The sequence below is a fragment of the Dermacentor andersoni genome, chromosome 5 (assembly GCF_023375885.2).
Source record: "Dermacentor andersoni chromosome 5, qqDerAnde1_hic_scaffold, whole genome shotgun sequence".
Classification (NCBI taxonomy): Eukaryota; Metazoa; Arthropoda; class Arachnida; order Ixodida; family Ixodidae; genus Dermacentor; species Dermacentor andersoni.
Window position 1 is genome coordinate 141,139,200 of NC_092818.1, and position 23,248 is coordinate 141,162,447.

General features: G+C 48.3%; 3 protein-coding genes across 6 annotated transcripts; 2 read left to right on the forward strand and 1 right to left on the reverse strand.

The window, feature by feature from the left end:
• Window positions 1–9: 9 nt before the first annotated feature.
• LOC126531276 (neprilysin-1-like) lies at window positions 10–22,270 on the reverse strand. Of its 4 annotated transcripts, XM_055071064.2 has the most exons (6): window positions 22,186–22,270; window positions 13,217–13,380; window positions 10,259–10,362; window positions 8,544–8,789; window positions 4,966–5,226; window positions 10–2,134 (listed from the first exon to the last, which is right to left on the reverse strand). In XM_055071064.2, exons 2-6 carry the CDS (start codon window positions 13,329–13,331, stop codon window positions 149–151), a joined length of 2,712 nt encoding a protein of 903 aa, XP_054927039.1. In that variant the 5' UTR covers window positions 13,332–13,380; window positions 22,186–22,270; the 3' UTR covers window positions 10–148. The 4 variants fall into 4 exon arrangements, with proteins under 4 accessions (XP_054927039.1, XP_054927041.1, XP_054927040.1 ...); XM_055071066.2 differs by lacking the exon at window positions 8,544–8,789; XM_055071065.2 differs by lacking the exons at window positions 10,259–10,362; window positions 22,186–22,270 and having other exon boundaries at window positions 13,217–13,292.
• On the forward strand, window positions 14,999–18,694 carry LOC126531278 (solute carrier family 2, facilitated glucose transporter member 6-like). The gene is made up of 3 exons (XM_055070524.1): window positions 14,999–15,148; window positions 16,245–16,701; window positions 18,167–18,694. The coding sequence occupies exons 1-3, from the start codon at window positions 14,999–15,001 to the stop codon at window positions 18,421–18,423; spliced, it is 864 nt and encodes a 287-aa protein (XP_054926499.1). The 3' UTR covers window positions 18,424–18,694.
• LOC129385087 (uncharacterized) lies at window positions 19,439–22,814 on the forward strand. The gene is made up of 2 exons (XM_055071069.2): window positions 19,439–20,142; window positions 22,195–22,814. The coding sequence occupies exons 1-2, from the start codon at window positions 19,886–19,888 to the stop codon at window positions 22,532–22,534; spliced, it is 597 nt and encodes a 198-aa protein (XP_054927044.1). The 5' UTR covers window positions 19,439–19,885; the 3' UTR covers window positions 22,535–22,814.
• The last annotated feature ends 434 nt before the right edge of the window (window positions 22,815–23,248 follow it).

Sequence of the window (23,248 nt, forward strand, 5' to 3'; positions counted from 1 at the left end):
GCAGAGAAGTGTCAATGACAGGTCCGTGAACATTGCTTGATAATAATTACAAGCACACCGTCACGCACTAATGTACACCATTGGGCCATATCATCGGCGCATCTAACACGGAGCACGGTTGGCTACGTGTGTTGGAAGTGAGAGCACGTCATATAAAATGGCAGCGGTGCAAGGAGTTCATTTGCGCATGCGCGTTGCACCGGAAGGCCTCCGCGAATGCCGGCAGGTGTCTCAGTGGCACGTTGCACAAGGACTCGTCGTTTCTTTTCGACACGCCCTCACACTTGTTGTAGCATAGGGCAATGAAGAGCAGCTGCATGGCGCTGTACGCTTCCAGGCCAGCGAGTGACCGATCAGACGCGGCCACACTCTTGTACGCCTCCACTAACGCACCCAATCCGAAAGCTTCTGGCCCGAAGGCAGTGCCCGCGTCGTCGCTCCCCGGGTCCGCGAACGGGTCTCCGCGCAGGCAATCCAGCAGGACGTTGACCGGCGTTGCCGATTCCGGGTCAGCCGCGTAAGCGTCGATGAGAAGCCCGCCAAGCGCGCGACTGACTATGGCCCCGAGGCCGCCGTAGTTGAGGGCATCCGTCATGTCGGCTTCGAACAAGGGGAACGACAAAGCGTAGGGCAAGAAATGGAAGTCTCGGCCCTCGGGCATTGTTAGGTAGTAGGGGAGCTTGCTCGCCGAGTAAAGCGTGGCGGTTGCTAAGCCTGCAGAGTCGCTCCCCAGCTGCGCCACCTTTTGCCAGTTACGTACGAATGAGTCGGTCGTCATGTCCGGCTGCTGGCCAAGTGGTACCACTGCAGTGTCGTTGGCAGAGGCGGCGACGTAGCGAAACACCGCCGCCAAGGATGTCCACTCGGAGATGACCGTGACGTTTGGGTTGAAGTACGTCCAGTTGGAAAGCCGGCTACGGAACGCCTCGCGAACGGACGAAGTAATCGCTCGGGCGTACGCGCCGGCGTCGCTCTGATAGATGTCCCCGACGCCTTCGTTGGAGAGCAACGCCTGAACACCGGACAGAGACATGGCGCGACTGAGGCAGAAGGCTCCGTGATAGGCTCCAATTCTGCTGGCGCTCTTGTCGTAGTAGTTCTCTATGAGTTCCTGGTTGGCGTAAAGAGCGGCCACCTGCACCGTGCACCAGGAGACGAAAAAGTGTAACCTGCTTTCTCCCAGATGTGCCCAAAGCTGCAGGACTGCCGCCACGTAGAGCCGAGCGGTGGTTGTGACGTTGATGCTGCCGATAAGTTTAGGCTTAATTCTGGCCAGGCAGTCCGTCCAGCGGCTGTCGGAGACGGGCGCGCGGGTCGACTTCGCAATGTCTTGCAATGGCGACGGAGTGCTGTCGCGTACTACGTAAGCGGTATGGTGCGCGGCGAGCTTTTCCAGTGCTTCCATTTCGACGTCGGTCGTGTTGTAGTAGCTGACCGTTGGCATCCGTTCGCGTCCTAGACGAAAGGCGAGCGCCAGCGTGTGGAAGTAAGTAAGCTTCGCGACGCTTCTCTTGAAACCGCGGGTCTTATCGATGACAAACGGAAGTGCGCTGCCGGCCTTAACGATGAGCGTGTGTCCGCTCGGAGACGAAAGAACGGCAAAGTCGAGCACGGTACCCCATCCCAGCGTCAGGGAACAGTAGAGCAGCGTGTACACTAAGTCGACGTTGCTAGGCATTTCCGGCCAGACGATGCCTGCGTCGAGCAGGGCTTTCTTGACGACGGGAAGCTGGTTACTTTTGCCCCGTCCGACGTCGTCGCAACTCAGGAAAAGCGCCAGCGCACGTTGCACGTCGTCCTGCCTCGTGGCAGAGATCCTAGCGGAGAGCGCCGACAGGCGCAGTTTATCCAGGGTGTCGATGAAGTGGGTCTCTCGCACGCTGAGCGACTGCTTCTGCTTCCAGCCGTCGCACACGAAGCGTGTGAAGCTCTCGCACGGGTCGACGGACTGGTTGATGGAGAAGAGCAGCAGGCTGGAGTAGGAGACGCAGGCTTGCGTTGCGCACTGGTTCTTCGCCGCCGAACCGCTCGTCCGGTATATATTGAGGAGAAGGACGCAGAGGAAGATCGCCAACGCCAACGCCGAGGCGGTGACCAGGACAATTTTAACTGCTGGGCTGGTTTCCCGAGGGGTCTAGAGGAATAAACGACGAAAAAAAAATAGTTTCACCCGTAATGCGAAGCAGTGACGCGACAGTTGGCGAAAAATAATGCGCAGCAAGCGCCTAGACTCTTTCCTTTGGCGTGCTTTTGTCTTCTTTTTTAGTTCTTTATTTGAGTGAACATTAGCACCTGCGAGCGAACAATCTTCTTTAGCGAAGTAAAATCTTGTTTCGAGAAGTAAAAGTGGGAATCGTATTCGTTTGTGGAAGTTGCAGCTCTTGGTGGGGAAGAGGTAAGGCTCGGCTTTTATTCCTCGTCTTAGCTATCTGTAATGAGTCATTGGTCCCGGATAAAACAACCCTTCAGCTTCATACTGCTGGAATGCGTACGGTTTTTGTCACATTTATATTTTGTCTACCCCATTAATAGGCCTTCACTCTATTCTTGCAGAAAACAAGACGACACCAATGCCATCAAGTAAACACGAGAAGAAGCAAAGCGCTAGAAGCAAACTAACGAAGACGAAGCAGAACGCGCTCAGTCATTGTCGCTACTTAATTTAGGACCGCTTCCGCAAATAGGAAGACCACGTGCTAGAACACGAAAAAGGTGGGGACGCCATCTCCATCGATGCACTACACACATGATAATGAGCAGGTGTTAGCAAATCAAAGCAGCTTCTGACTTGATCGCGCTCCCCATGATCAGTATTATCCACTGCATGCATCATCGGCAGAGTTGCTGAGAGGTAGAAAGAATTCTGGGCTGTCGTCCTGGGCTGTCAATTTGTTGGTCGCAAGTTCGATTCCTCGCGGGACACTGAGAGCTTTAGTGCGATTAACATTCTTAGCTTATACTTAGCCCATTTTGGCGTGCTGCTGCTCTCTAGCCCTTAAAATGTCACTGCCACGAAGGAAAAAAAAAAAAAGAAATTATTGGGATTAACATTGTTAGTCTACCACACCCACCTTGGAGTGCTGCTGTGTGCGATCCCCTGAAACGTAGCTCTCGCTCGAAGAAAAAAAAAAGAAACTTATGAGTCCCACTGTTAAAGGTGAGAACGCCCGCTCCTCTAGTGGACAATGAAAATGAAGCTTTAAGCCTGATAAATGACACATATGCGATCGCGCCGCAGTTTATTCGAAGTCAGACGTGATGATCGAACGCTAATTCTGCAGTGAGGTCGAGACAATACTGGCTACGACTGGGAGGCCGCGTTTGGTAGAGCTTGCTTCGTGGCGTCAGATGGTGTAGACGCTGTGTTATGGTTTCTTATCGTACGTTGGCACCGTGGTCGCGTGGGTGTATGAATGCAATTAGCATTCTCAGCCTACTTTTCCTACTACAGGCTGTAAATAAAGGTGTGTTCAGCGCAACGGATTGTCGCTACGGTGCTTGAATGCTAATCGCTTTAACGTCGACAGTCATCGTGAGGTGGGTTCCTCCGTAATTTTCTAGTTGTCACGGCCCTAAAACAGCGCTTGCGTGTAAGCTTGCATGTAAATGACAGACTGGTATATCACCTTCTATCCACTACTACTAGGCGCATGAACCTTCTGGTAACTTCGTCTATGGTTGTATTTCGCATGATTATCCACCCGATTTAAGTTCCAAAGGGACTCATTCTTGTGCATTGGAAGCGAAGTTGGCTAAAGTGGCGAAAACGCTCGAATTTGAACACCACGCCAAAACGACGCACAGGTGTGCCACCACTGTATGGTCGAGCACGGTAGCATCTAACCAGAAGTAGAGTAGCCTTTCGGATCCGAATGCAATGTCGCTTGTCATCCATGAAAACTTCCACTCTTCCTTCTTTCATAACTTCTCTGTAAGCCCCTGTATGTTGTCTTCGCTGCATAGCACGGATGCTTTCCGCTTCGGTTACGGCGGAACACAAGGTGCTTGCACTTCAGTCAGAGTGCGAGGTGAACTTGCGTGAAGCTTTTCTAAAGTTCACTCTTAAACATCAGGGTTTTACGCGTAAATAAAACAAACATCTTGATTGGTGCGAAATATTGGTTTTACGTTAAAGCGATCTTGTTATTTCACTAATGGTTAGCGTTAATGAACCGAATGACGCTTTAGCACCATTTCTGGGTCGCTTTTACAATTTACAGAACAAATTTGGCCATTTGAGTTTTCGCATTCCTGTTTGTAGGTCTTGCTGATTTCCGAGTGACCTGGTTTACGATACCGCTCACTATAGCTTTTGAACTCTGTGAAGATCATTGAGCCTATGCAGTTTGCTTGTTTAGCGGAACATATACGTTTACCATTCGTTTAGGATTACTTTCAGAGCCTTAATTTCTTTGGCTTTTTAGAACTTTTTCATTGACGCTTAAACACAAGTGGATGCAAATTTTTGTTGGAAAAATGTTATTGCAGAAACATAGCATGCGATAGGCACACCTTGCTGTTTAATATCGATTGAATCAAGCCATTTACCACCCAGTGTTTTTTAAAACTTAGGACGCCTGTTTCTTTCTGCCTTCCAGAAAGCAATCTTTGCATAACAGCTTCGCACTTTTCTCGTTTAAGTGCTTAATAGCTACTGTATAACAGCTGTCTCACTAAGCGCACCTGCCTTTTCCGCTTCTTGTTCGTGGCTCGAAACACCTTGCTCCTCGTCTTATATGCTGAAGGTAAAGAAAAATGTGCAGCGTAGCCCTCGCTTAGTCGCGGCACGGTGTACGAGGCATTCGTGAACAGCGAACCATGAGAAATAAGTTCGGCAATACTGGATTATCTATATGATGCGCCAATCGCCACGAATTTCTTTTCGCGGGAACAGAGCTCCGTATGCCTTTTGGCTCGCGGGTATGCACACTGCAGGCACGCTCAGCGTGCAACTGGAATGCTCACCGCATCGGGAATAAAATACCCTTGCCCGAAGGTCGTCGACTGCCTGGCGGATAGCGGCGCCTCGCGACCCACGAGCGTGTGTGCTGTGGCCGAGCTGGTGGCCATCATCGTGGACTTCGTCTTGGCCAGGCCGGAGGACGAGAACAGCCGCTTCAGAATGCCTTCGCTGCCGCCTCCAGATCGAGGCACAGGCGCCACCGCGGTCGTGCTGCTCGATTCCTCGTCATCGAACAGGGGCGCGTCTGTGAGGCGGTGAGGGCGCTGCGAGAAACGTGCGCGGTGGCACGACAGAGCAAAATCTGGCTTTCAGGCTGTATCAGAAATGGAAGAACAAGTTAGGAAAATACATACTTTATGGAAATTCAAAGGGTTGTGCGAAGCCAGATCCGATTTGTCACAAAAGGTAGCATAAGATAAAATCTCCCTATGACGATGACGAAACGAGCCTCTGTAGATTAAGGAAAGTTAGGGAAAAGTGTAGGATATGCACCGTGAACACGAAAGAGACGACTGGAAGGCTCCCGGCTCAAGGGTAGGGAAAACATACAACGAAGGCGGAGCATTAGTAACGTGTTAACTAGCCAGCTTTAATGTGGAAAATACCATGAGACTTACTTGATTATCACAACGAACCATGGATGCCGAGACACGATACAGCAGAAGGGTTAAAAAAAAGAAAAGAAGAAAAGGGGGTCTTCGAGACCAAGCCGTCTCGAAGAGTGTCCCATTGTGCTTTTTGTAAAATTCTGCGCTAAAACAGTATTAAGTATGGATCACCAACTAGTCCGAAGCAAAGCTTTGCTCGATAAAAGTTGATAAAATCAATCCGTAGATTTATCCGTTCAGTAATGTGACACAGCAGCAGCAGCTGCGATCTTTTAGTTTTAAATGGTGCAGGTAGCCTTTCTTATGCCTATTTCCTCGGGGTGATGCACAATGCTTCTTTTTACATCAGTGTATAGCTTTTCCGGGTTCCTTTCAATCTCGACGTGTCGGTAAGTCCATAGGACGTACCATGAAGCTAGCTACCTTACGCAGACTCCACAGTTGCTTCGTGTGCAACTGCGAGAGTTGCACCAATGAAACCGGTTTAAGCGTTTAATAATGCAACACGCGTAACCACGACAAGCGTCTATGTAGCGGTGCATCATTGGTCCAACACAACGTGTCCCAAACAGTGATTTTAACGGTGTATTAAACGTATATGTGTGCGTAATGCAAGCCAAACAAATACTACAGTGAAATAGAAGAACATGGTAACGTTACGACATAAACACCCTGAAAGGAAAAAAAAAATAACATCCACCCGAATGTAGCACGAAGCTACAAAGGAAAGCCATATGGGTTCCTTTAGAAATATCCTGCGTGAGCAAATAAGTTCTTTCCAAAACCGCGACATGGAGGAAGCTTCATAGACGAGAAAGTAGGTATCCATATTTAAGGCGTTTCGAAGCTACACCACTGAGAAATCTTTACCTTATGGATTTAGCCTGTGGTATATGTGCTACCAGTGCACGGGGGATGCAAACTTTTCCTCACATCATACATATGTTGTTTAACGCTAGTTAAAAATTATAAAGCGCCATGGAAGCAGAACCTCGGTGAGACTGTCAACAGAAGAAGCAGTTTGTTTTCATGACTTCGTACAGCACATAAAATTGCCTTAGCAACAAGGTAATCTGTAACATGTCACGGCAGAAAAGTAATAAAGAAACCAGTCGTTGCAAAAGGCCAAGCGGTTTAGTGATGTCGCCACGGTTCTGCTTTAGCGGTCTTTCTTCATTCCTAAGGCGCAGTGTCACACAATGGATGCCGTGACAGATAAACTTCTAAGGAAGTGTATGGGGTACAGGGGGGGGGGAGTTAAATGGTTTTGAAAACATTCACCACGTGATTTCCTTTCTTTTTCTATACGGATGTAAATACGGCCTTAGACGGATAGAGTTAAACTGTGATGAATTACTTGACTAGGTGAAATTAATCTTGTAGCAAATCACAATAAGCAGATGCTTAGCAGTATTTTTTATTACTTTGTGACTCATTGAATTGTGTTCAACATTGCAACTTGGCAACTGAAGCCCGCCAGCACTCAATAAATGTGTGTTTTGTAGAAACACTGAGCAGAGTTTCTGAGATAAGTACTCGAAATGTGCCACTGGCGCGCCATTGTTTCGTTCCAAAGAGCGTAATGAAATATTTTTGTGGAAATAATACGTGGATAATCAATGCATCCTTTCGCCTATTTTGTGAAGTAACATATCAAAATTTAGCGTCTTTATTGGAATTTACGGCAAGTGGACGCAGAATCAGCACTGATTTTCTTGGTTCAACGACGGTCCAAGAAAGCCCCATCTGTCGCGTCTGGAAGATGAGCTCTGCATGCAACTTATGGCGCTTCTTGACCAAGGTCTGCAAGCATTAATTTAACCATTTTATGCCACATGACAAACCGTGCGGTAAAAGAAAGAAAGGGGGGGGGGGTAAAAAAAAAAGCATGAAAACCAGCGTGGAAAGAGAGGTGACCAACAGAACCGAAGTGGAGGGAAATAATTTAAGAGCCAGGCCAGAGCTTAGCACCAATAACTCTCCAAGTATGCGATAGCATACATAGATTACATTGTGTCGTACCCGCCGTGGTTGTTTAGTGGCTATGGTGTTGGGCTGCTAAGCACGAGGTAGCGGAATCCCGCCCCCGGCGGCCGCATTTCGATGGGGGCGAAATACGGAAACACCCGTGCACTTAGATTTAGGTGCTCGTTAAAGAATCCAACGTGGTGCAAATGATTCCGGAAGATACAATTATGAGACCCACGGCGCTTGGTCATCAGAGGCCTGACGACCGAACTCAGTAAATCTTATAATCGTATATTCTACACCAACTCGCCAACAGACATGCAGCGAAACGACAGAATGCGCCCCGCAAGACGTCAGCTGAGGCGGCGTGGAAACGTGACATAACGCCACCACCGAGCGCAGTATATAAACCTTGGGATGCCACAAAACGTTTGTACGAGAGCACGTACACTACGTCTCCAGGTGCCGCACGTTCGACTTAGAAGTCTCCCTATCACGCAAGATATCGCGTCCAAAAGAAAAAAAAAGCGCGCGGTAGTGAAAGAAAGATATTGGCTTTAATAATCGCTTTAGGAGGTTAATGGGCTAAGTTCCCTCAATTTCTGACAGTATATCACTTCCACGATAAGCACGTAGAAATCACCGACTCGCGAGATAAGGCCGTAAACGACGGTTTAGCCATGCACATAGGAGAAGCTTGCAGATGTCGCTGGCGGCATTATATTGGTTATTTGTCTGTTTACTACGAAGATATGTTCTTCTCTTTTTTTTTTTTCAGTGGCTTCAGCACACGCCGCTGCATATATTTGCGAAGCATCTCGGTCATACTTTGCGTCTCTTAACTTTCGTTAATTCTTCCGACTCGACTGGTGAACTTTGTCATCTTTCCCCAAGGGATCGGCCACTCCACTCTCACTGACGAGGCACGTCGAAGCGACGACTTTGGGATAATTTACGGTGTAAATTCGCGCACTCTGCAAACGGCGCGTAACTCCCGCACTTACGTCGGCGGTGGAAGGCTGCTTAGATCCAGAAGCTCCAACTTGGCTCGAGTCAGCACGCTGGTAGAGTAAGTTACGGCCTCCGACGAGGTTCGGAGCACTGTTCCTTAGCGAGATGGGAAGAATGGAACCGGGGGCGAAGGTCTGCTTCTTGCCAGCAGCGGTGGCGCTTCCATGGCGAGCAAGGGGCCGGAGGGGGAGTGTGGGTTCCCCCGTGAGTGCTGCTGCCGCTCCTGCTGACACGGCACGCTGAAGCGAAAATGTGGTCCACGTGCTTTTTTATCTTCTTTTCTCTTCTTTTTTTTTAAACTACATCGGGAAACGCTCGGATGAAAACGCCGCATCGCTACGAGCACAGGTTACGATCTCGGATGTTCGTCGTCCTCGTCATTAGCCTATACTATTATGTCCGATGCGAGACGCGTAGGCCTCGCTCAGAGATCTCGGAGGGCTTGAACAAGAGAGAGGCGATGTAGCACGTGCCCGTGGCATGGTATAGGTGGTCGATGCCACACCAAGCTCAGAAATTTCCTAATGCAGCCGCTAACGTACAGTTCGTCTTCACTTGTCTATAAGTGCCCAGAAAGAAAAATGTATTTACACGCACTCTCCCACGGAAATAAATCAGAGCGTACTTTGTAAGTCGAAATAAACAGATTTTAAATTTAGTTTCCCTTCTCCATACTGTTTACAATAACACCCGCCTACTTAGATTTAGGTGCACGTGAAAGAACCCCGGGTGGACGAAATCAATCCGGAGTCCGCCTCTGCGGCGTGCCTAATTAACAGATCGTGGGTTTGGCACGTGAAACCCCGTTATTTAATTTGTTTGGACTAGTTTGCATGGCACATTTGCACAGAACACAGAAATGGCATGGCCAGTGGTCTCTCCCACGTTTCACAGCCCCACAGTGACCGCAAAATCGCGCGCGCTTATCGCACACTGAGGTAGCACACTGCAGGCACGGAATTCCCCAATCACAAGAAGACACGTTCCCAAGCCGGCTGACTACGAAAAGTTACGCGCGTGACGTCACGCGAAAAGCAAGACTTTCATTTATATTTAGGTGTTGGTCAAACTCGCCGGACGGTGAGGCCTAAATTGTCACATCACTCATGGGAGTCTGCTTAGGGCGTTACGGTCATACTCTTCGGCAGTTACGGCTTTCTCGGTAATATTGGCCTGGATTCCTTGCGCTGCAAAAATTAACAGTAAGCTCTCTGCATGTCTACAATCTGCTATGGACTCCTCCGATGACGGACTTCAAGTCTTGCATTAGGATCATTCGTCTGACTCTCAGTTAAAATATTAATTAGCGCATTTTCCGCAGTTACTGTTATAATTACTACGTCCAGTCATATTCAACAGTATGCCTCTATCTTAAATGTAATATCGAGGAAATCGCCTAATTATCCCATATGTTCTACATACGAAGAGTCTAGATAGCATTTTCTGAGACATCCTGTACATACGTGAAAATTGGCAAAGTGGATGAAGTTTAACAAACAAGCTTCACAATTGGTGCTGGCTACACTTTGTTTGCTGAAGTATAACTGACTGGCAAACGACTACCGAAAAAAGATATGCTCCCATGTTGCCGCTAAATTGGTTACAAGTTGCTAGATTACCATAACTGTCACTGATCAAGTCAGTTAGATGCGACCGCTTGCGTATATAAGTGTGTACGTGACTGACAACAGACATGTACTTAGCTCACCTGTCCTGTAACCGTTTGTTGCCTGCCTTGCTTTAATGCGCCGGCTGCTGGTGACAGAGGTGGAGATAATGCCGCCAGCGGGCTGGAAACCAAGGCTGATGACTCTGGATTAGAACGTAAGTGGAGAGATGGAGTGCTCACTGTTGAAGCGTGAGTGTGTGGGCATAAATTTCGCAGTGTTGCAACATACCCGCGATAAACCTTCACACCCATTTATCCAATTGTGAACACTGCACATCAAAATTCGCTTTCCTATTAAACCTGTTCCCGCAATGATAGCCTCGCGCAGCGTAGCCACTGGTAACAAGTAGACGCCGTGCAAGAATACTGAAGAATCACAGCTGCATGTGGTGGTGTTCTGGTGTTTTTCGTGTATCACCAGTCAATAACAAAATACACTCACTCACTGCGATAACGGAACGTATTCACGAATACTCCTAGGTTTCTTGAGGCCGTTGAACCGTATACCCAAATTACGCCATGCACTATAGACACAAACGATGTGACCCTCTGGATGGGTACGGACTAGCTCGGGGGAATGTGAGATACCCTGCCATTGGCAGCGGACAGGGTAAACCAATATGCAAAGCAGAGTGGACTTGTCTACTCGCCACATATGCCTGAGTTCCTTGTGGTCCGGCGGCGCGGCACTAAAAAGGATGAAGACAACGTATAATACCTGTGTCACACGGGCACATTTGGAAGGCCTTCCAGTCAACGGCCTTTGAAACGCCACAACTCTGTCGACTCAAAGGAGTTGTCGCGCTGCTACACGGCACTTTTGAAAGGTCGTTGAGTGGTTCAGGCGTTTCTCGCAAAATTGTGTGGCGCTACGGATCTTTTTTTTCGTTTTCATGTCACGAAAATTTAAACGACATTAAAACCATGTAAAAGCACTATAATTTCTTTTATGTTTGTTTATACATTAAAAAAAAAATTTTTTTATACATTGCCATACATATATGTTTAGTTTTTAAGTTGTTGAGTAGCGAAACTGCGGCAACGTTTGCGCCGCTCGGTGCGGCTGCCGTTTTGGTGTGTGTTCGCACATGTCAAGTGGCAAAAACACTTTATTGAATAATGAATAACACTCATATATAGTATTTTTAGAGCATCTGGTTTGATTTGTTCTTTCTAACCGTGAGTACGAGCACACTGTGAACGAGAGGGCATGTTCGCGCTGTTTCCGCTTCCGTTGCTCAAAGGCCATCGAGATTTCGATAGAGTTGTAGGGTGCTCCGTTGACTCGATAGACTATTGACTCGGTGGCCTTCGAAACCAACCGTGTAGCAGCTCGAACTTGACCTTTGAGTCAACTGACTATCAGTTGGAAGGCCTTCCAAACGCCCGTGTGACACGGGTATAAGTCACCCTAAAGGGACCTATTATAAAGCCCGGCAAATCTCTCAGAATCCTGGGACTTCTCATACAAGCTGATGCAAAATGCGACGAGATGGTTAGACGCCTCTCCAGGACGACGGAGCAGGCGTTACACACGATGATGAAAATTACGAGCGGACTGCGAGAAATAAAAGAGAATTATACCATCCGCCTCGTTAAGGCCTTCATCCTCTCTAGGGTGACTTATGAAGCGCCGTACGTGGTATTGACGAAGACCGACACGCGCAAACTAAACATCTTCATATGAAAAGCCACAAAGCGAGCCTTTTGTCTCCATACGAGTCTAACCAGACCAAAAGGTCGTTCAGCGCATATTGACAAGTGAAACATCCTCCCAGACGTCAAACAACCCAAAGACCTCCCAAGGGGCGACGTCAAGTCATGCACCACCGACCCCCGCCCCCATACCCAGAGATATGCACTTTGCCCATTACCAAGGGCGTCGCGCAGCATGATCGTTTACACAAATGCGGCCGCATTCAGAAGAGCCAAAGACGGACCACCTCGTCGGAGCCACCATGACAGATGAAACAGCTCAGGAAGTAGAGGAACTAGACGTAGCACTAGTCCTCACACAGACTAAGGCAACAGTGATATTAACTGCCTCCCAAGAAGTCTTCAGGAGCTTTACCGCTGGGTGGCACCGACGTCTCATCGCATGCTAACAGACAAGCTGCCAGACAGAATTGCTGAAATAGTGTGGACATTCACTCACGGTTCCCTGGAGCGCAACGAACTCGCCCACTATAAGGTCCGAGAACTCATCGACCAAGCCATGGAGGACACAGAAGAGATAACACCGCTGACAATACACCAGGAAATCATCCAACATTACACGCTCAATCGCAGAGCACCCTCACCCCCACACCCACAGCTCACGGAGACAAAAAAGACAGCTGCAATTCAACACCGTTACTACATCCAACGAGGCTACGCCTCCTGTTCCCAACTCAATACGTCATTACTGCGAACAGCTAGGAACACTACGGCACATTATCATCGAATGTAAAGAACTCCCCGTCCCCTCCAGTCTGGGAGACGCTGCTGTCCAGCTCGCGCCTCTCGCATCAGATCATGTTGACTCAGAGGGCGGTCGTAGCAAAGAAGGCATATGGATCCCCGTGAAAAGGGAGCCTCTCCTGCAAGACCATGCTTTTGTTCCCAATGAAGATGCTTATTGCCTCTCTCAGCACCAAAAAATATTAATGTATGAAAAGCTCTGAAGTTATTCACGGCAATGAGCGTATGTAACTAAGCAGTCATAGCGAAAAAAAGAGTAAAGTTTTATATGAGCCATACTAAATGCGCGGGGGTTTGCTAGATCGAGTTTGCGTCAATCGAATAAAAAAAAAAAAAGAACCGTTTCTTTTAACTGATGTAATCATTGTTCCTATGGGCCGCGAACCAATGTTGGCACACACGCTTCCTTTATCCCGCAGTTGTGTGTAGGCTAATTCGTTTTAATGCGAGCAGGATGGGCGCACGCAAATTTATCACTCTTGATTTAGACTTCTCCGCTCGGTTTTCATTTGTCCGCCGCGTTACAGATGCACTCACCGGCGAGTGCATCTTCAGGAGTGGGTGGAGGGACCGGTGGAGTGGCCGGTGGCTCCTTTCTCTCTCTCTTCTCAGAGTAGACTCCACCGTGCTTCTTTTCACCATGTTTCTTCATGGTCGGCGTGGAGTAGCCAGTCAGGGAACGGGTAGGCACAGGTTGGCGTCTGTAAACAGAAACAACAACGGCACTGCACCGGAATTCGCAAAGTCTTTAAGGCACAAGCCTGCAACTTTGTCAGGCTAAACTTGATGAAACCGCACGTTGTCAGATTTAAGGTAACAGTCGTGCCGGCTGTTATGTTTTGCAGTACATCTTAAAGGATGAATTAATAGCTTACGGTGGTGACCAGGCTTCATATTCTGTATGACGCCTGGCGTAGCAGAACACTAAGACAAAAAGTTTGCCGCTGTATAAAATTGTGGACTCGTATGGTGAAATCATTAACATCAAACCGCTTATAGCTGCTTGACTCTCGAATGAAGGAAAAAAAGATATAATCATAACGAACACGTTTTGACCTCTTTCTTTTAGAAGAGTCGGACAAGGTAAGAACACTTCTAACGCAATATTGTCAAACAATGTGGCCACAGGGCCTGCTGATCTCACACTTTTTTCAAAATAGCCTAACCTGCACTAGATGTCTCTTTTAACTTATGCATGAATGTGACTAACAAGATGAATTAAAGGAGATTCATGCTTTCTGCGGGAGAAACATTGGTAAGGATTGATTATGACGACAGCGGCCAAATTACGTAATAAATTATCACAGTCGTATTAAGGGTATCGCTGCTTTCCCTTAACTGCGAGAGTAAAGCCGGCTTAATTATTGTCGGAGTGAAATTTTAGGGGTATATGTCTCGACAGGCTACCTCACACAGCGAGGCAGGTAATTTTGATCATTACTAACGAAGTTGTCAAAACTATGTAGTCAGCATCAACTCTGGTTGGGAAAACGTAAAAAAAATTGTTCAAGCGGCTATTTGACGTTTGTACGAAACGAAGGGGATTTTAAAAGTATGAAACCGAGATGAATGTCCATCACCAACTCAAAAGGGATTAAAAGTTATGTATTGTAACTGACTGCTGGATCATGGCGCCGCCTCGTATCAGGAGACAATAAAGCCCAGGCCTCGTTTTGGGTTTGGCGACGCATTGCGTTCTAAACAGCCGACCTGTGTAGTCATACGAGTCATCATATCCGAGCACATAACATGTTGTAACGGTATTCTAGAACACCCCCGGAATACGAGACCGCCTTTTGACTTTGACAACTTAAGAGCCTTAATTCTTACAAGAATGGGACATAATTAAGCCATGAAGCATCACCAGCATCTTATGCGAAATCAAATGGTCACACTGAACGAACTGCGCTAACTGTCGAATCTATATGCTTACGAAGCTTTTCTCCGAAGTCAAAGGACATGCCAGCAGGAAAGGAACTGACTTCGGGTTTCGTGACGCATTCTATTCTCATCCGTCAACCTGTGTGGCCGTATATGTCACTAGATCCTTTTCCACGAACAGAAACAAAAGCCGCAAGCTGTCCTCGCGGTGAGTTCCCGCATACCGCTTTGCGCTAGTTTGCGTTGTCAGAATGTGCAACTTACGGAGACGCAGGCGGAAGGACACCGTTCGTCCGGCAACTTGGGGAACTCGAGCCGGAACAAATCGTAGAACGATTGCTGCTGTACGAGAACCGGGAAACAGCACAGCAGGAGAAAGCTAACATTGATTCTTGTTCTTGTTCCCAAGTGAGTGGCGCAACCCACCTGGATTCGAAGATGCAACCAATGCAGCCGTTTTCTTCTTCGACTCGCGCCTCGTTACGCATACGCGGGAGCTCGGCGCAGCTATTCTTCTTCTTCTTCTTGTCCTCTGGACGTGTGGCTCATAGCAACTGTGGGGGATTGGACAAGACTGAGGTGGATAAGGTTTGACGAATAACGAAATAACGACCCTCTAATAATTTTATAACCACTTGCCTCTGAGCCCTTCCTCTGAAGTGAATAAGCGTCAATACTGGCCAGCAAGAAAAAGATGAACAACCAATTCACGTGAGCCACGCGGCAACGATTCATCAACATCGACAAGAAAGATTCACGCGCCGAAGAAGGCGAAGAAGCTAGCGGTGTATCAGCTGCGTTTCCTACTGTTCTCCCGTCACGCTGGCTTCAGAGAGAAAATGCCGCGCGTAAGTGTCGGCTTTCTTTTCTCGCGGTGAGCTTAGGCTTACAATTCCGTGGATCGGACGAGACTAGCTCGGTAACAATATTTGTTGAAGACTCAATTCGTCGCTTCCTAGTATATTAGCAAGCGTGTCGTATACCATAGGAGGGCAGTTCCTCTATGGTCAATAAGCTGACGAACACAAACAGCGGTGAAGCAACGCTGAGGCTTTTCATTCACTCTGACGTTGTGCTCTTGCCCCGTGATACAAAACATACACATTTACAGAACATGGTTAGGAGCGCAGTCACTGTTCAAGAATCTTACCACGACACGAGAAAGGCGTCTCTTGTTGCGGTAAGCTTTCCGCGCGTCACATTTTAAAGAGACGCTTTCCTTGCGAACCATCCCGAACTATCTGTGCTGCTGCCGAGCCTTGCCGACCACCTCACACACAGAAAATAAAATTGCATGCCAGATGATGGGACTGAACGTCAGGATCCCAGCTCAACAGCCCTGTGCCTTAGCGAGTTACGAAGAGTGCTATAGTTTCGCATCGCGCTTGTTGGTACGTCATAGTGAAGGCCTGCACCGTATAGCGCATGCGACAGAAAACTAAAGAGCGGCGCAAATACACGCAATACGGCGCTACTTTCAATAACGTCTATAGTTCCGGGATCACAGCTATATTAGGTGTCACTGACCACACAGTGCCCCCAGGATGCTCTGAGCACTTGATAAGCGACGCACCTACCGAGCTGGTATATGTAGCTCTGCTTGCTCTTTGATGCGTATTTTTTTCTATTAGTAATATTGCTTTCGCTGCTTTATTTGGCTCGCTTCTGTCATGTTACTGGGCAGTGTAGTTCTAGTCGAGTGTGCATCTTTTTGATCGCGGACCTCAGCATCGCGGATGTTGTAACAAAGCCTGAATTCGTCGCCGAAACGACTCCTCGCAGCGCGTCGAGCGACCCTTCGCTGGCCGCCTGCCCGCACGAGCAGCCACCGCCCCAGCAACAAGCGATGGGCTCGCCCGCCAACGCCGCCATGGACGCGCTGCGTCGCTGGCGTCCCGCGATCAAGGGGGCCACGCCCACGGCGGCCCCGGACGACCCGACGGCCGGGGGCCGCCACGAACGCGCCATGATGGTCACCCTGCTAGTCAACATGTCGGCGGGCACGGCGCTGGGCTACGCGTCCGCGTCCATGCCTCGCATCGAGCTCGAGCCCTGGTACCCCCTGTCGCCCAGCGCGCCCCAGAACCAGTGGGTCGCCGACGTCCTGCTGCTCGGGGCGGTCGCTGGAGCGCTGCTCTCCGGTAAGCCGGCGCGACGGACAACAGCTCGAATCCGAATATGGGAGACCGGGATAAACGGATTATGCTCTGTGTGTCGAACACGCGAAACTTACTGACCGATGCCAAATAACTCGCTCGTAATGAAACGGACATTGGATATCGGACTCGAGGCGCCCTTCCGGGCCATCGGCCCGTCGCGTTTTGCTTCTGGACGCAATTTCTGCCATAGGTGTGGTGAGCCGGTACCGTGCCGACATTGGGAGGCAAGTGGTCTGGAGCCGGTCTACCCAATCCCGCATATTAAGAACGCCATCCTCAGCGATGCCGCGAAACAGTTCGAAGCAGAGGCAAAAATTACTGCCTGCTAAACCCCAAGCTCTGTTCCCAATAAATCGATTTCTTCCTCGCTTATTGCTTACACTGGAGACAAAACATCCGTACATAAAGAATGCATCACAAGTGTTCGCTCAAATTAGTTATAGGTGAGTTTGGGCACGTCCTGTTATCTAATACATCGAATAATCCTTGGCGCTTTAAACCTGTTCGTTATAAACGGGTTCGGCTGCATTAGACACCCAGCGCTTCAACTTGGATTGCCAACAGCCGCGCCGTGACATGCAGCCTAACGGGTGGAGAAAACAGTATTCAGTCGGGCACGCTGCACTTTCGCCTAGGTTGATTCACCGCTCATCCTGAAGCATATGTGCCCAGCTTCCGACCCGAGTGGGAAATGGCGCGCTAAAACATTTACGAGCGCACGCGATCCTTGGAATGCGCATGCGCATGAATCGAATTTAGGTGCACGCGTCGGGCCTTAGCGAGCGTTTAGCTTAAAGTATTGTACCATTTACGTGGCCTCCATACTGCGCGGCATTAAGAGACTTAGATGGGCTATAGTTTATCGCTGGCTTGATGGAACATGGTTATAACGGCGCGTTTTGAGGACAGGACACAGAAAGAATGCACAGAGGACAGTCGCCGATCGATATATTGAATGCACGGAGAATCCGCGACTGTCCTCTGTGCCTTCTTTCTGTGCCTTGTCCTCAAAACGCGCCGTTATAATCATGCGCGGCATTAGCATATCTTAGTAGGGATCAAGTATGCCGAGTTTAAACGGTAGCGCTGCTAAAGCATGCTCACCACGCGAAGCGCGCAAAAGCGAAAATGAGATGGAAGAGTGGTGAAACAAAAGATTTGCAATATAGACTGCTTGCATGGTATAACACTTGCACTTGACTTGCATGGTATAACACTCGGTGTAACTAACACAGCTTCGCTGTTCGACCATCTTCACTGACTGGAAGGCGCGGTGATTTTTTTTTTCTGCAGCAAACACATGCCTCAGCCTGATGCGAATGTTTGCTCCCGCATGCAATTGTTCTTAAGGCGGGCTAGCCCTGGCCTCAATAAAGCAAACTTCTAATTATCCAGTGTGTTCTTGTACACATTTTCTTTCCCGATTTCTCGCGTGACACACTTGTAGGGTTCCTGCTCAACCTGCTGGGCCACAGGAGAACGTTGCTGCTGTCCGCCTTCGGCCTAATCAACGCCTGGATATGCATCATCGTGTCCAACAGCATCACCATGCTGCTCATCGGCCGCGTAACTTGCGGCCTCTGGCTCGGCGTCTCCACCAACTCCGTGAGCCTCTACGTCTGCGACGTGGCGCCTCCCGCAAAGAGGGCCTTCTTTGGCGGGCTCACCGAGGTACGCGGCGGCTGTTTCACGCCGACACCCTAAACGCGGGGTGCAAATTAAGTTTCTCTGTGCTTAAACTAGGTCTTTTGATTGTGATTGGTTTCAAATTCTGCGATCTGCCATCTTCTCGAATCGAACTCTCTGTGGCAATGAGGTGAAAGGCTACAGGGGACGGAGCTTCTGTACATGTGTTACGTCGCCAAGTGTAGGCCGGCAGACTCTGACAGCCGCTTTGAATCAGCGTAGCCTGGTACTTGCAACGGTTTCGCATTTGCCCAAACGCGGAAGAGAAAAAGCGGTTAATGATAAAATATTGCAATGCTCTTTCCAATATATGAAATGCAATAAATATGTTTGTTCTTTGTTAAACTCACGAGAATGATGTTGCACTGTATACAGGAACGCTCTTTATTGTCCGTGCTGTGATTCCGTAGCTTTCTCTTCATGGCCACAGAAAGTTGCCCGTAAGTATAGCCTCCTGGCTAGCAGATAAGATACCAACTAGGATAGGCAATGTTCTCGGATTGTGTTCCTGAACCAGGACCAACTACTTCATTTGTAGCTTCGTGCTACTGTCCTGTGGATGATGATTTTTCGGTTTTATCCTAAATGTATGGGTGCATCAATATTGAACTTTCGAATACGAATCGAATGGTATTTGTTTTTTTATTCTTATACTATTCGAAATAATTGAATGTTCGCTTTTCTTTGAAAGTAAGCGATAACAAGACTCATTGGAGTCTCGGGGGAAAAACAGTGATGCGCCTAGTGACCGTTTCGATTATTCTAATACAGAAAGCGGTGTTTGTTGCACAGATATACCATCTTTTGAGCGAATTCATGGTACAGATAACCTCTAGTCAATGATTTCCGGTCACTTCAACTTTAGGCAGCCTTTGTCAGGCATTGCCTCTTTAGGCAGCCATTGTCTCTATTTAGGCTAAGTGGTGTGGAAGAATTTCGAAGTGAAAACTGGGCACGGCTTGGAAGAACCTTAACTTTGCATACTTATTCTTAGACGTTAATCATTTCATAGAAAAAGTAAACAGAGTAAGCGATTAGGCGCCTTTATTTAACCCTAACTGAAAAACAGAAGAATGTGTGACAATTTTAAACAACGAGAAAATAAAGTTTCACATGAATTCATAAAAAGTGCATAAGGAAGGTTGCTTCTTATAAATCCAGGAGGCTCGAGTAGACTGACTTGCCATTCGACGTGGACCTTTCTTTATAGGCCTCGTCGTCTGGACTACGGAGAGATACTCCCTTGACGGCTTTCTGCCTCTGGCAATTAATGTTTCGGCACTCTCACAAAATGCGCTTCCCACCTTTTTTTTTTTTTGCGTGTGCACTTTACAAGATGCTCCCATCTTTTCTGTTTTAGGCATTGTTTTAGACATTTGTTTTAGACAAAGTTCCCATGTAACTCACATATCTCAGGCCTAAAGGCGCTTTGAGTCATCTGGCCCGTCTGCATCGCCTACAGGTGGCCGTGAGCTTGGGCATGCTAGCGGCCTACGTTCTGGGTAGTGCTGCGTGGCAGATGTCGGCGGTAGTGTTCGCCCTGACGCCGGTGTCAGTCTTTGCGCTGCACAACCACATCGTCGAGAACCCGCGCTGGTTTTCGACCAAAGGCCGCTACCGTGACTCAAACACTGCCATGGTGCGGCTTTACGGAGACGACGTGCCCACCGACTTCAGGTACAGCAGGACGGGAGACGAATCGAACGTCTCGACAATCGGCCGACAGAAGGTGGCCAGGTGGGTAGCGACCAAAGGTCGCACTTGTCTTTACTGCTTCAACTGGAGAGAACGTAGAAGAGCTGATAAAGCACTCTAGGACACCAAAGTTGAGCATTTGGGCGAGATGGTCCTCCACAACCAAGGTTAGCCGGCTCAACAGACATGGACGAACAGGAATAAAGACTCCAGGCGCTGAACAAACGACTGAAACGTTATTTTCCAGAGAGCGGTATAAATACACTCTACACAAAGAAAAATGAAATAGGCAAAACAGAGCGAAGGCGCAGAAAAATGCAATCTGCTCATGATTTCGCCGCACGTCTCTGCCTCTTCATTTCTAGCCTTTTTCACGCGGCCACCGTCCCAAGAATCGCGCCAGGACAGTATGTCTCACAGAGATCGGTTATACTGCCATAGGAATTCGCGTTTATAACTTCACAACGACACCACGAAGCATAAATGCAAGTTTGTACCTGCAATCACACAGGCATCGTACCTGCATGCGTTTATTTGGTGTTTCAAAATACCTCTGCTTTTACGTAGCAAGTGTTGCGCAACAAAAAGCTCGGTCGGGATTCACTCATTGACACTTTTGCTCTGAAGTTAATATTTTAGATGATGATTAATTATTAATAACTAAGGACATAATTAGGCGAAATACAAAAGCAAATAGTCCGTTTTGCTCCAAGCGACGGCGAACAAGACTATCTTGGTTCGGTCCAGCTACGCTACGTGCCACTTGCGTATTGTGACACAAATCACGTGGGACAAATGGTATAACCACTGCATGTTGACCGACAACGAGTAAGCACGCCTCTGTTACGTGTAATATGTACATCACTTTCTACACAACATTTGAACCTGTAAGGTATAACTCTAAAGCACATTGGCCTCTTAATATCATAGCGCATTGGATTTAACGAATTCTTTTATTCATTGGTTTGCTTTCATTTAGCTATTCAGGTATCTGCCACTGGGCGAGTACTCATTTACTTTGCCGATCTTCCAGGATGGTTTTCTAGCCATGCGGCGCAAAAGGCGGAGCATCTTTAACCCTCTCAGATGCCACTTTATCCCGTTGACTGAAGAGTTGCTTTCACCACATCTCTTGCATCTTCAGAATCGTAGAAAGTTACAGCTGCAGAAAATATTGAGAATTTTCAATTGTTTAGCGAATTTTGTCAAGTTTACAAAATTTCGACTCCATGCGAAAACTCACTACAGGAACACAAAATATGAGAACATGTACTATTTCGTGTTTTGAAAAGCTTGAAAAGCACTTATCCAGCCACTTGAAAATTATGCCTGGTGCATGACATTGTAAAAAAACAATGAAAGAAGTGAACCCGCCACATACAACATACTGACACAGAGTACAAACACCCAGCCGTCTACCTTCCCACTCATTGTGCTAAAACATTCTGCACATTACTAAAAATTGCAGCACAGTTCCAATAATAAGTGTTTCAAGATGTATGAAACACATTTTAAATACCATTACTTTCATCAGTGCTTTTGCTATTGATGCACTCTCCCGCTGTGCACAATTGTGTAGACAGCGTCTCAAAGGGTTAACGGTAGCAAGATATTTGCACCACATTTGCGGTGCGTACATCACCATTCTTCTCGTGATAAGCGTCATGCACCGCCTTGGTCCTCGTGAAGTCACAGCGTACACGTCTCGCACTGTGCATCCGCCTGATTTGCCGTTTTCGTTTCGGTAAAGCCTTGGAGCCGTATCTTGCATGAACATAAAGAATTGCGTGGGAATAAAGATGTCACTTTCGTGGTGGATAACCATAAATATTGCACGAGGTTGCACGCTTGCACTGAATAAAAGTAAACACAGTTGTTCGCATCGCCGTTAGTTGCTTCCGATCTAACACACACCGTTGACTAAAGCTTTGCTTCAGATGAATTCTGATTCTTTCTTTACTCGCGGTGTCCCACGGCACGGTATCCGCCTTCCTTGCTCCTTAAGATCGACCCCTTCCCCCTACCAGCTCGGCGCGTATGCAAGAAAGGAAGCTGACTGCTACTTGTCCACTCGTGTGTACTGACCCTCCGCAGGATGCTGTCGGTGTGCCTGCTGCTGAACCTGTTGCAGAACCTGTCGTGCGCGCAGCTCGTGCTGCTGCACGCCGTGCAGGCGGTGGGCCCCCTGATAGACGTGACGTCGCCGCAGGAGTCAGCCTGCCTGGTTCTCGCCATGCACGTCACCTGCACGACCCTGTTCGCCGCCCTGACCCGCTGCATCGGCCGTCGGCAGCTGCTCATCGTCTCAGCAGTGCTGGTCGCCGGCGTCCTGTCCGGCTTGCGTCCGTTCGATAACGTCGTCATCAGGTTAGGTCGCCCGTCGCGCAACCCCGACGAGCCCGAAACGAAGTGCGGGAACGGGGAGGGTTGGTGATCCACGTTGTTTAAACAGAGAAGCAGCAGACGAAGAACGGACATACAAAACGTCGTTTGGATAATGACTCTAGCGTTGTGAAAGTTCGGTTGCAACAGCGTTGCTTTGGTGCCGAATTGCCAGAATTCGATCGATTCGACCAAACAACAACAACAACAACAACAACAACAACAACAACAACAACAACAACAACAACAACAACAACAACAACAACAACAACAACAACAACAACAACAACAACAACAACAACAACAACAACAACAACAACAAACAAACACAATATCTTGAACAGTTTCATAGAAAGCTGTATTTCGCGAACACCATCGTCATTCAAGGCCAAACTACACGTATGCTTTCCGGCGCTCGAAAGCTCACGCCCGCGCGCCTGGTGTTTTCCGCGCCTCACGAGGAATTGCGGTTTGAACCTACGAGACGCGTGTCAGTTCGCGCCCACCTGGCTCACTATTTTCGCCTCGGTAGACATCGTTTCGTATTTCTGTGAGGCAGCCAGAGCTCAGACATTTCTCTGTAGAAATCTGTGCTCGTGCCGCGCTTCGACGGGTGCGATCTGTCCCGCACCATCTGCGCATGTGTTGGCGCGTAGGTGCGAGATTCCGCGCGCCGGCAAACGTACGTGGTTTGGTTTAACAAAACTTGTTGCTGAGCTAGTTGGTTCTTGACATAAAAGCAAAGGTTACGGCGCTAAGCAGACGA

Excerpts from the sequence above, each read along its gene's own strand:
- LOC126531276 (XM_055071064.2), bottom strand. The coding sequence starts at position 13,331 with ATGAAGAAACATGGTGAAAAGAAGCACGGTGGAGTCTACTCTGAGAAG. Across the intron at positions 10,363-13,216 it reads TCCTGAAGATGCACTCGCCG|AGTCATCAGCCTTGGTTTCC; the intron begins GTGAGTGCATCT and ends GTTCTAATCCAG. Across the intron at positions 8,790-10,258 it reads AACAAACGGTTACAGGACAG|CGTGCCGTGTCAGCAGGAGC; the intron begins GTGAGCTAAGTA and ends TTTTCGCTTCAG.
- LOC126531278 (XM_055070524.1), top strand. The coding sequence starts at position 14,999 with ATGCAACCAATGCAGCCGTTTTCTTCTTCGACTCGCGCCTCGTTACGC. Across the intron at positions 15,149-16,244 it reads ACAAGACTGAGGTGGATAAG|TGTAGTTCTAGTCGAGTGTG; the intron begins GTTTGACGAATA and ends GTTACTGGGCAG. Across the intron at positions 16,702-18,166 it reads CGCTGGAGCGCTGCTCTCCG|GGTTCCTGCTCAACCTGCTG; the intron begins GTAAGCCGGCGC and ends ACACACTTGTAG.
- LOC129385087 (XM_055071069.2), top strand. The coding sequence starts at position 19,886 with ATGCTAGCGGCCTACGTTCTGGGTAGTGCTGCGTGGCAGATGTCGGCG. Across the intron at positions 20,143-22,194 it reads GGCCGACAGAAGGTGGCCAG|GATGCTGTCGGTGTGCCTGC; the intron begins GTGGGTAGCGAC and ends GACCCTCCGCAG.